Source organism: Sinocyclocheilus grahami, unplaced genomic scaffold, assembly GCF_001515645.1.
Source record: "Sinocyclocheilus grahami isolate Dianchi unplaced genomic scaffold, SAMN03320097.WGS_v1.1 scaffold399.1, whole genome shotgun sequence".
In the NCBI taxonomy this organism is placed as follows: domain Eukaryota; kingdom Metazoa; phylum Chordata; class Actinopteri; order Cypriniformes; family Cyprinidae; genus Sinocyclocheilus; species Sinocyclocheilus grahami.
In genome coordinates this window covers 407,117-420,052 of record NW_015505578.1, presented here as the reverse complement: position 1 = coordinate 420,052, position 12,936 = coordinate 407,117, and the positions used below count along the sequence as shown (strand labels likewise).

Here is a 12,936-nt window from a genome sequence, read left to right as displayed (position 1 = left end):
TATATATATATATATATATATATATATATATATATAAACATTGCTGAGAAATAAAAATTTTTTCAACAAATAAACGAGAGTTACATATCAGCTTAGGTAAGAGGAATACTATCTTGGAAAAGGAGGGGCAAACGGTTAAGTTTTAAAGCGACAGTTCTCCCTTAAATGCAAATTGCAACCAGAAGACTGCATAATACGGGATTTAAAGGGATATTTTACACACAAATGACAAAGCTAATCATCATTTACTAATCTTTGTGCTCTTTCAGATTTGTATGACTTTCTTTAGTGGATTACAAAAAGAGATGTTCCCTGCACTCACCGTTTGCTTTCATAGTAAAGGAAAGATGCAACCTTTTGTGTCCCACAGAAGAAAGTAAGTCTCGAAAAAACATGAGGGTCGAGTAAATTAGTTTTTTTTGTCAAGTTAAATCCCATAATATGCAGGTCATTCTATTCGTATTTGTTTTCCGTTATCATTCTGAGTAAGTTTGAAGAGGAATACATTTCTCAAAACATATTCAACTCGGATAGGTAGTTATATACAAATTTTAAATGCATTTTCTCGAGGTTAAACTCTCAAAGTCAACATAATATCGTAAATATTAGTTGTTTTCGTCAAGGACTGTTTAAAATAAGGTCTTAAACGTGACAGATTACGGTATATGCATCGTTAAGATTGTTCTCGTCCAACTTCCTCTGAGCGCAGGTGCTTGCCTTTAAGCCCCGCCCACCGCTGATGCTGCTGCTGGCCGTCAACCGGACAGTCAAATATAATAATCTGTGGTCCACTGCGGCTTGAGTGATATTACATTCTTATAAACTAGCATCCGTTTTCTATCCGCATTCGACAGTTTGTTCCTCTCCTGCAGACGTTTTTACGCAATCACCCCTTCCGCTTTTGAGACAGTCGGAGCTTTTGAAGCGCTCCAGCAACATAAGGACGAATCGAAAGGTTACAGTAACAGAGCTGAAGGACTATCGAGTAGAACCACCGGCAGCGGCTCGGAAAGCGCGTAGATATAGATTGCCATGACAGACTGTGGCGGGGATGCGAAGCTGGAGGTGAAACAGGCCAGCAAAGAGTTTAAAGAGAGCGAAAACGTTGCAGAGAAATACTCCGCGATGACAGGCACGAAGAACAGCGACGTGAACATGAACGTCGGCGAGCTGTCCGCCGCATTCACTGCGGTCCCGACCCACAAATCCATGAAAAAGGTAAGAGGGACGTGTCTTTTCTCCAGCTAGCTGTTTATGGGCCAAACACACGTTATGTGTGTCCTGAAAACATCGCACTTGAGTTTGGGACATGTTGCTCAGTTTACTGGGATCATTAGGAAAGATTATCCCCGGTGAGAGTTGAACTAGAGGTGTGCTGGAGCCTATTAGACTCACGTGACGCATATTTCAAGCGTTTCTTTAGTTATTTTTCTCGCCGCATCCAGTCATTTTCCCTGAGCTGTCACAGATGTGTCAGCGACCTTTGTCCACTGCAGTTTACAAATTGTCATACGCTGGAATCTAACATATAAGCTAAAGGAAATGTGGAAAAATACTTTTTTAAATAAATGTCTTTAGATTTCCCAGAATTGCATGTAGACAACTGACAGACAGTGTCAAGAGCACTTCACTGCAAAGATCAAAGAGTGAAGATGCAGCATAGATAGATAGATAGATAGATCATTTACTCTGGAAAGGAAAGATGATCCAGTTCAGGTTGTGAAAATGTATTCATTGTGGCCCTCTGAAGTGTGTGTGTGTGTGTGTGTGAGTGGGTGGTAAAAGAGGCACACTATACTCTGCCCACTCATTCATTGAGTTGTCAGCTGGTTATAAAACAGGGCCAAGTGCTGTTCTGCTGCTTCTCTTCAGCTGCATTACACTCAGCACCAAATCAAATTCAGTGCTGACATTCACATTTACTCATTAATATTTCAGAAATCGGATTTTGGATAGTGTGTAATTGTAAGTATTCATATCAATCTTTCAACAGCAACATTTTGCACTTTTTGAAAAAAAAGACTGCATGTGCAGTACTGAAAACAAATTGGTGTAGGATTTACTTTAAAACAATTTTCCGTAGTATGTTTCACAGATGATTACAAATAATTATCAAAGAAACACATTCAGTAAAAAGTCACATTTTTAAGTAGAAAGACTGACATAGTATTTTCTTGTAAAATCTTATCCAATAATTTCTGAAATAATTTTTAAAAATGTAGCTACTTCGCAGCAGATCTCTGTTCTTCGTGTTTATCTGTATATACCAACCCTAACATAATGTGTTCACCTCACAAATTGCCTCATAAGAGCTGGAGTCTCTTGAGACATGCTCAATGGTTTGAGTATAGCACACTCAAAAAAAAAAGGTACAAAAGCTGTCACTGGGGTGGTACCTTTTCAAAAGGTACACTTTTGTACCTTTTAGGTACTAATATGTACACTTTAGGTACTAATATGTACCTTTATGGTACCAATATGGACTCTTTAGGTACAAAGGTGTGCTTTTTGAAAACCGCCCCAGTGACAACTTTTGTACCTTTTTTTTCTGAGAGTGCATGCATTCATCTATTTCCACCTCTGATCTTGTGTATTCCCTCTTTTGTACCTGCTGGCAGTGCTTTTCCCTAGTAATCACAGTTTTTGTGTAATCGTATCCTTTTCTCCTCACAGTTTGAGGGTGTGAGAAAGTTTCTCTCTCTGTACCTCCGCTAGCTTTGTCCCTCTGTGAGCAGGAGGCTCTGATAACATTGTGAAAGAAAGTTGCATTGAGCTGAGAAATATGACACATGTATCGCTCAGGAACATTTTCTCCTGTTTCTCGGACCGAGACTTGGCATGGGGCCACGGTCCGGCCCTACCTGCTGAGAGCCCTGCTCTGACCTTGGGCTCTCCTTATTGTGATTGTTCTGTGTTTTCTCATCAAACATTCAGCCTGTCATTTAGTTTTAGTAGGAGATTAGTTTCTTCGTCTCTTTGAATAGATATATTCCTCTTATGTGTTCTTTGACTCACACAATGTTTCTTTATGGTACATCCGTCATAATGAAATGACTCCTTTTGTTTCCGATTTCTTGCTTGTTATACGTAATGGACATAGTTTAGGAGATTAGATCAAATTTCCGGAAATTTTCAGGGAAGTTATTGGTTGCACATCCAGTTCTACTGAATGGATGCATTGAGAGTTTGAACCGATGTTCCTGCTTCAGTGCTTGAGTTGCCATTAGGGTCTCTTTACACCGAGCAGTCATCTGAGAGAGCTTAGATCGCATTTCATTTATTCACATTAGACCATCGGCACTTCAGAGCCCAATTATTTAATTCTCTAATTATATTAATTATTTAAGTGGTTTGCTGGGCGATTATTTTTGACTTGGTTGAGCAGATTGCTGTTATGTCTTTAAACAGTGTTTCAGAAGTTTCACATTCTCAGCCAAATCATGTTAGGCCAATTGTTAATAATCAGCCTTGTTAATGGTAAGACTCTGTCACAGTCTGGTCATCATTAGACTATGACACTGTGAGTTGTGTATAATATCAGGACTTTAAACTATTTTTGTGTTAAATGAGAAAGTATCAAGCAGACATTACAAATTGTAGCTTTAGAAATAAATATTTTATTTAACAAAATTTATTATACATAAAAATGTAGGCTACGGCCAAACATAAACTATGGAACATGAAAGAAGATAATTTGAGAAACATCTCAGTATTTCTTGTTCAAACAATAAAAGTCATTGATTGGTAACCAAAACAGCTTTGTTGCCAACAGTCTTCAAAATACCTTCTTTTGTGTTCGAGATTTGAAACGAGAGGACGAGTAAATGACAGAAGTTAAATTTTTTGTGTGAACTATCCCTTTAATGTTATAATAATAATAAATTGTATTATTTTATTTTTTTTATGAAATGATACTCAAAATACGAAACTAAATCTGCCAGCAGGTGGCGGTACATGTCTTCAGTCGATTCGTTCAAACGGCTGATTCATTTAGGAATGACGTAAATGGCTCTCTTTATGAATCTGCCTTTGAATCATTGGTTCACGCGATTCGTTCAAAACGTGGATTCATTCAGAAACTAAACACCGCTGTGTTGTTCAGAGACGCGCAACAATTGACCTATCGCTAGGAATGGGTGATATCTTATCGTTTACGATATACAGGTAAAAATTCTCCCCACGATAAGAATTAGTCTTCCCGCGATAATAACACTGAAGTCTAGTAGTTGTTGACATATTTCTGTGTGCGACAGTGCAGAGCGACATCGCGGAAGGCGGACGTGAAATTGAGGAGGAGTAGCCTATATCGCTAAATGAGGAGCTGAAGCTCCTTTTACAATTTGTAACTGGTTTGATTAGGGCTGTACAGTGCACAAAAAATCGGTCTGAATAAATGTACTATAGTAGCACATGTGCAATACAGTTTTGCATGTGTATGAGCCTGTTTACAAACCTGTTGTCCAACAAAGATATCATTTATTGACATGCTTTTTCTCCAAATTAACTTAATAACATAGTTGAGTGTTTGAAATACTTATTTTTGTGACCAGACGTGGTTTCATATTACAGAATGATAGTATTATATACAGTGATAAAGGCCATGTCGATTAACATTGCATTATAAATATACTTTCCTTATAAAAAAGTACCCAAGATTGAAGAACACAGATAAACCATATATTTTGTGCAGTCGTATGTTTATTTTCCTCAAGTTTCATCAGTTAAAATGTCTCTATCTCCGTTGCGCATATTATTCAGCAATAATTGGATACCATCCTGGAGCGTATTACTTCTGCTATAGATATGTGGAGTTTCTGTGCAAGAGTGCCCTCCGGCTTCCAGTATGAATTAAACAGTCTTTACATTACGTGTGTACTCATTAATGTTCACAACACTAGTGGTGGAAATTTTGATTCTTTCAAGAGATTCGTTAATTTTCAGTTCATTCACCAAAATGATTCATTCAGATTCGTTCACTGATTCATTCAGTGACCATTTCTTCATATTACATAAATACGCCAGTAGGTGGCGAAAAAGAGTGTCTTGTGTTATGCCTTAAGTCAAGGAACGTATTTACTTGTTACAAAACTGATTTGGCTTTATTAAAATGTGTACATAATCTACTCATTAAATAAATAAAGTCTAAATAAGTTGTTCAGATGACCAAAACACAATGTTTTCTTGCATAATTAACATTTTAATTGTTTGGTCAGACAATTAAACATTCATAAATCGAGGATTAAACGTGGAGTTATGTTCTGTATGCTAAATATGAATATATAAACAAGCGTGCACGGTACCTATAACTGCGCTTTGCATCCGCTTTCTGCTGATTGCTGATCGAGATTGACATGCTAATGGCCGACTGACCCGGTACACTCTCATTTATTTTAGTTCATAAACGAGATATGTACCAGTTCAGTCATTTCATCCACCAACGAGATGTACCAGTTCATTCAACTCGTTCACGAACGAGATGTACCAGTTCGGTCATTTCGTTCACAAACGAGAAGATCTCTCGATCTCGTTCAGACTCAAAAGAAACTCGTTCAGTGAAGGGCGTATTCGTTTACTACATTCAACAAATCACATGCTCCGTCAAATCTCAAACTCGAAGACTATTGGCTCGAGGTTTAGTCATTCTTTGACAGGATGAAATAGTCCACAGAGCTGTTCACCAAGCTGCGCATGCGCTGCTAATAGCGCCGCACCGAGGAATTTCAGTGAACGAGAAATATGAGTCAATGGATTACGTGACTGAGAACCATTCGTTCACCTAAAAGATTTGTTCAAAAAGAACGATTCGATCACGAACGTAACATCACTACACAACACCCTATTTTGGGTAAAAATAGGAAAGATAATACTTTTCTCTAAAGAAACAGGATTCCCTGAATTATCGTCATTGATATCGTTATCACAATAAATACCAGAAATATCATGATATATTTTTAAGCCCATATCGCCCATCCCTAGCTATCGCTAAGCCCCGCCCCCCTTAGTTATTGTTGCTCACTCGGACAAACAAACGGAGTTGCTCACTGTCTTACAATGACAGCTGTCAGTGAAAACCTTCTTCCGAGGTGTTTCTGATAAATTTGGGACACGGACCTTCAAGTGGGACTTAAATATGCCATGGAGGGATATATAGAAGATTCAAATAAATATGTAAAGATACAGATCGCAATGCAAACGGGAGAATTATGTTACGGTCATCACGATCGCAATGACAACATGCAGGATCAACACCGTTCATATACCGCAGAGTAGAATTAAATTAATTTACATTTAACCAGATTAATATGGAGAGGCACTCTAATACAGACCTTCATTTATGTGTTTTTGACTTTCACTGCACGGTATATGACGTGAGAACAGTTTGCTATTTAGGTTTGTAAGTTAGCATGGACTCACTAACTTTAACGCTAACGTTAGTTCGTTTTAGCCAGAGAAACCTTGCTGAAGCACAAGATGACATTAACGTTCTGCTTGAGCAGATGAAAAGTGTAACTTAATGAGAGTATGACAACCAGAAAATGAAAGTTTTTGTCTACATTGTGATTGGGGTTGAATGCTTAAGGACATTTTGCTCCAATGCAAACGGGAGAATTATGTTACGGTCATCACGATCGCAATGACAACATGCAGGATCAACACCGTTCATATACCGCAGAGTAGGATTAAATTAATTTACATTTAACCAGATTAATATGGAGAGGCACTCTAATACAGACCTTCATTTATGTGTTTTTGACTTTCACTGCACGGTATATGACGTGAGAACAGTTTGCTATTTAGGTTTGTAAGTTAGCATGGACTCACTAACTTTAACGCTAACGTTAGTTCGTTTTAGCCAGAGAAACCTTGCTGAAGCACAAGATGACATTAACGTTCTGCTTGAGCAGATGAAAAGTGTAACTTAATGAGAGTATGACAACCAGAAAATGAAAGTTTTTGTCTACATTGTGATTGGGGTTGAATGCTTAAGGACATTTTGCTCTGTTTTGGTTGGATTTAGGAAATGGAATAAAATAAATTACATTGCCAATCCTCTCAGGATAACTGGAATTAGTGTTACAAGTACCCTAGGCACATAATTTTTCAATTTTTTTAGCATAAACACCATCAAACCGATGCGAGCTTCGGATCTTCCCATGTTTCTCTATGGCGCTGAAACCTGTCCAAAAAGATGTCCGAGTTCCGCTCCTCGTGCAACTGATACTCGACTGCCATTGGCTCATCTGCGTTCACATAATATTGTGTTTAAAATATAACAATATCAACTTCTTATTTACTGAACTGTTGTATAAAATCACATTTAAACTTGTGATATTAAGGACAGAAACAGCACTTGTGTGATATGCTCTCCCTGCTCGTGTGATAGGCTATCACTTATCATGTGATATATGAGACAAAAACTCATACAGAGGCATTTTTTGCACTAATATCTTGAATTTTAGGGCATAACTGAATTTATGGAGTTGTTGCCCTGCATCATATGTCAACAGTCAACTCTGTATGTAAGGTAAGATGACACCGATGCGGGGGCGGGGCCAGTGCGTTAAAATATTTTAATCATGTTATTTTTCATAACGAATCAATTAAGTTAACGCGTTAAACTGACAGCCCTAGTATATAGACAATTAAAACTTAAAAAAAGAAAAAGTGAGAGTAAAGACTAAAAAAAATCTATTTCAAATGCTGTTCTATTACAAAAAATGTATTACGTTTTCCACATTAACATTAAGCAGCACAATCCTTTTCAACATAAATAAGAATAAGAATAATATCTGTTAATAATATCATATTTACAAAACATCTTAAAGCTAAAAGTAGCTCATAACTCGCCGATTTAGGAAAAAATCATAAAAATAATGGGCGTGTCAGTCCTAAATTTAGGACTCCTAAATGTTTGCTATAAGAGCGTTTCACAAAGCGTTTTAACACTAAAACTAGCTCCTAAATCTGTGAAACATTAGGAGCAGTGAAGAGGTGTCACAGATCGGCCAGGCTCAGCCACCTCCCAATCACAGCGAACACCATCACCTGAGTACTGATCACACGCACCTGTCACAAATCTGCAATCATCATCAGCTCCCCTTTAAAAGCACACACCTCACTTCACTCCAGTGTCTGGTCTCGTTTCAACGAAGTGGACTCTCTCTCTATGCTATCCGTGAGCTACAGTGAAAGACTTACCTGCCTGTTATACTTACCGCCTGTGTTTCATTCCCTAGTCCAGGGATCCTCAAATCTGGCCCACGAGATACACTTTCCTGCAGAGTTTAGCTCTAACCCTAATCAAACACACCTGAGCATGCTAATCAATAGGCGTGTTTCCATTACAGATTTGCGCAAAACTTTGGCGATATTTTCTGAATGTCGATAAAGTATTGCAAAATGGTGGCATTTCCATTAACCAATGTTATGCGGCTAAAACGTAACCTTTTGCCTCTCACGATAAGTCATGGCAATGGACTTTGGTGGGATTTTGGCTATATTTATTCAAAGGAGGCTTATGCATGTATCTTTACAGAAGCAGCACAGAGAGCTGCTTCAGAAATGGCGCGGCTGGAATAAACCATAGACTATATAAAAACATAAACACAAGCATTGCGCGGCCGTAATCAGCAACCGCAGACGTGTGCAGTGTAAATGGTCTAAGTATTAATAGTAGGGAAAGCCCCTTATACTGGAGCGCGGCCACTTATGAAGTGTTTCTTGGAGGTTATAGTACATTGAAGAATGATCATATGACTTTTTACATACACCACGTGACCTGTAAATGCGAAAAAGCCGTTTCCATTGCAGTTTTGCTAATTATTTCGCAAAACTGCGATGGAATTTCGCATTGCCTGATGCGAGCTTAAACTTTTTTGCGATATATGGCCGTTTTTGCGAAATGACGCGTTTCCATTAGGCGTATTTTCAATTCGCAATTTCAATTTGTGCAATTTGAAGGGTAATGGAAACGCGCCTACTGTCTTCAGGATCATTAGAAATTCACAGGTAGCTGAGTTTGATCAGGGTTGGAGCTAAACTCTGCAGCGCATTGGACCTCCAGGGCAAGATTTGAGGAACCCTGCCCTAGTCCGTTCCAGTCATCAGCTCCGTGGAAACTCCATGTACTCATCATCTGAGGTGTGTACAGTCCTCTGTCTCCCTTCCACGATCTCCTGTGAAGTCCAAATACGGTGTTACTCTCCTCATCTTCCCTAAAGACTGATATTAAGCTCAAATACTCACCTGCCCATACCATCTGCATCTTTTGCTGAAAATAAACAACCCTTGTATTTTTCTAATCCTCTGTGTGAGTCTCCTTCCGTAACAAGAGGAGCAGTGTTGCCAATTTAGCTACTTTGTAGCTAGATTTAGTGACTTCCCCACCCCTTTTGCTTTTTTTGTTTTTTTTTCCCCAAAAGTTTAGGGACAAATATAGCAACTTCTTGGACAAACCTTATCTAAGTTCTCATCTTGCCCAAACATCTACGTTCATCTTTATATACAGTGGGGGAAAAAAAGTATTTAGTCAGCCACCAATTGTGCAAGTTCTCCCACTTAAAAAGATGAGAGAGGCCTGTAATTTTCATCATAGGTATACCTCAACTATGAGAGACAAAATGAGAAAAAAATCCAGAAAATCACATTGTAGGATTTTTAAAGAATTACATTTTGAAGGCTCAGGAAACCTTTGCAGGTGTTTTGAGTTGATTAGCTGATTGGCATGTCACCATATTCTAATTTGTTGAGATAGTGAATTGGTGGGTTTTTGTTAAATGTGAGCCAAAATCATCACAATTAAAAGAACCAAAGACTTAAACTACTTCAGTCTGTGTACACTGAATTTATTTAATACACAAATTTCACAAACTTTTCCACGACATTCTAATTTATTGAGATGCACCTGTATACTATCCTAAAATGGCTGTTGCCGGCAATCTACCTCAGAATATAAACATTTTCGAAAAATTTGATGATAATGAGCTTTTACAATGGTATCACCTTTGGTTTTAGAGGTTATCCCAACTCCAAATTTTCCTTTGATTATATCCTTGTTTTCATTAACCAGCTGGTCAAGAAGTAACAGCTGTGCTTGTCCAGTTTGGTTTTCTTCTACGTTTGCATGCCTACTATTAGCCATGATTATACTACTCTGTTAATTAAAAGGCTGTTTATATGCATATTCACTAATTATGAGAAGCACACATGTAAGAAGCTGACAATTAGCTGAACATACACTCTAAAAAAACGTTGGGTTATTTACTGTACCCAATATCTGGGTTAACATGTTGGGTCGTTTTGTTGGGTTATTCCTATGTTTATTGGGTTATTTCTATAACAACGCAACCAGTTGGGTTAAAAATTAAAATTCCAACGGTCGATCGGTGCGTGCAACTGCGACAGATGATACAGCAGTAAATTAATATGTGTGCGTTATGTTGTTTTTTGTTGTTGTTACAAAGTGTCTTTAAGCCCTGACACAGTAATATTGCTGTTTTTCCTACGAGTATGTTTACATCTCCCCTGTCGACTGATATTTTAATCCGTTATCTGCACTCTTGACTTGACTAACGATACGAGCGCTCTGAAGCCGATCAATTTCAAACCTATAAAAAAACGGTTTCCTTACTTTTTCTGTTCGTCTCGACAGTTTTGGGGGAAATGTTACATATATTTCAGATATTTGGCCAACGCGCTCGTCTTGAAGACCAGTGGAGCCTCATCCGGTGTCGCGTCCACTCTGAGTGAAGGTATGTCGCCTTTTTATTCAAAACTACATGTCCTTTCGTCTGTAAACTACAGTGTAAAATTAAAACACTTAGAAACACAGAAATTAAACGCTTTATCTCTGGAAAGTTGCTGGTTACCAGAGCAATCATGTAGTGATTATTTTTCACTGACAGAGGGCACTGTGACCTACACTGATTACTCGCGCCGCTACTTCAGCCACGAAGAACTGACCATGGAAGAGAGTGGAGCATTATTATCATCAATTATCAAAATACACCATTATCGGTTTCAAGGTATAGTCACATAATAACCGTGCTGGATTTTACACAATTTCTAACGTTAATAAAAGTTCCACTGTCAAAACCCCATATGTCTTAACTATACCATTTGGGAGAAAGTACACCCCGAATCGATATGGATAAATGATAATACAACTAAATAATTGGACATGCAACAATTACATTTTCAGAATGTAATTACATTTTATGCTCAAAAAGAGACTTAAATGCAAAATAATAAGGCTAATTAAAGACCCATTTCCAAAAGCACAAACATATAATCACATTTGAAAAGTTAAAACAGTTTGTATTGTATTTACACTGTACGTAACAGTTTGTGAAAATTAAAATATTAAGTACACAACAAATATTTTAAACCAATTTTTTTAAGTAGTTGATATGTATTTTTGTACTGTGTTTATGTGAAGTCATAATCTTGGTATAATGTAGTAGGCTACTCGATTTGTTTGCTATTTGGAATTATTTATGTTTAATATTTTTCATAATGTGAGTTAGTTAATTAGAATAATATATGGAACCCACAAAACCATAAAAAATTTCTCTCACCAACACACACTTAGGGACAGTTTTACTAAACAGGGCAAATTAGCACCAGAGCGCAATTCCAAAACCGCGCCGATGGGTGTGGAAATTTATGTGGGTGATTTACTAACAATGCGCAAATTAAAGAACACAGATGCAACATCTAATTTACATATCGACCAATGCAATATACCAAGAACAGCGCAAATTAGCGTAGTCGCAAATAAAGAATAAAGAAACAAATAAGCCACAGTAGGCTACGTTGAAAAGAACTGGAGGCCAAAAAATGAAGTGATGCAAGAAGTTTTGATAGACTTGGTATTGCGAGACTCCTAGTTGAGGCTTCCAAGTAATCTTTTATTTCCTGAAGCAAATTAAAAATAACATGGCTTGGCAAACAATATGTTCGGACAATGTGTTCTTCTGGCATTCCAAATAAATTAATACATGCGGGAAAAATCTCCCTTCTACCACACGCTCTATGTTCTCTGCGGTGCCTCCTCCAGCAACAATAATTGCAGCCATTTCAAGCGCAAAATACTTTAAGACATGCTTTTTTGAGGCGTCAAATAATGGCGCAAATGCCAGTAATTTGACGAGTGCAAATCTTAGTAAAACATATTGCGCGATTCATTTGAATACTCTCCTCCTATAAATTTTGCGTCTGAAAGGGAAACTCCTACAAATGCATATTCAGTAAAATCAGGAGCAAAAATAACTATCCACGCCTTTTCAGTGCTACTTCTTCACTGCGCGTCTTTAGTAAAAACTGACAGTACTATTTTACCACCAAAAGACGGTTTGCGCTGGCGCCAGCTGTTAGTAAAACTGGCCCTTAAAGGGTTAATTCACCCAAAACTGAAACTTTTTTTTATCACTTATGTTATTCCACATCTCCATGAGTTTTTTTTTCTGCTGTACACAAAAGATATTTTACTTTCATAGTATGAATAAATACACATTCTTCAAAATCTACTTTTGTGTTCAACAGAACACAGAAACTCCTACCGGTTTGGAACAACTTGAGGATGAGTAAATGATGATAAAAGTTTCATTTTTGGGTGAAATATCCCTTTGAGAAAAATCACACAAACAAGAGCACTGTGAAGGTGTCTTTAAATAGCTGAGTTAAGGCTGCTTGTGCCTGCTCAAAGTTCTCTGTATAGCAATGCAGATTGGTTACAAACACCACTTTTGTAACACTCGGCTAATCAAATTGATATATAACAGACATTAATCCATTATTACAACAGTAAGAACTCAAATGAAAGACTGCTACCATGGCGTAAAAAAGTGTGGATTTTTTCCCTTATTTTCCCCATTCTTGTTCGGTGATTAATCCATTGTTCTTTCTATTTAAGATGGTCTTGGAGATTGCATTAAA

General features: G+C 37.6%; 1 protein-coding gene across 1 annotated transcript in view; it reads left to right on the top strand.

The window, feature by feature from the left end:
- The first annotated feature begins 717 nt into the window (after positions 1 to 717).
- LOC107550485 (adenosylhomocysteinase-like 1) overlaps positions 718 to 12,936 on the top strand; it is a 35,565-nt gene continuing 23,346 nt past the window's right edge. Inside the window, exon 1 of the mRNA XM_016231766.1 lies at positions 718 to 1,218. Coding sequence (XP_016087252.1) covers positions 1,033 to 1,218 — 186 coding nt within the window. The 5' untranslated portion in view covers positions 718 to 1,032. The remainder of the gene's footprint in view (positions 1,219 to 12,936) is intronic.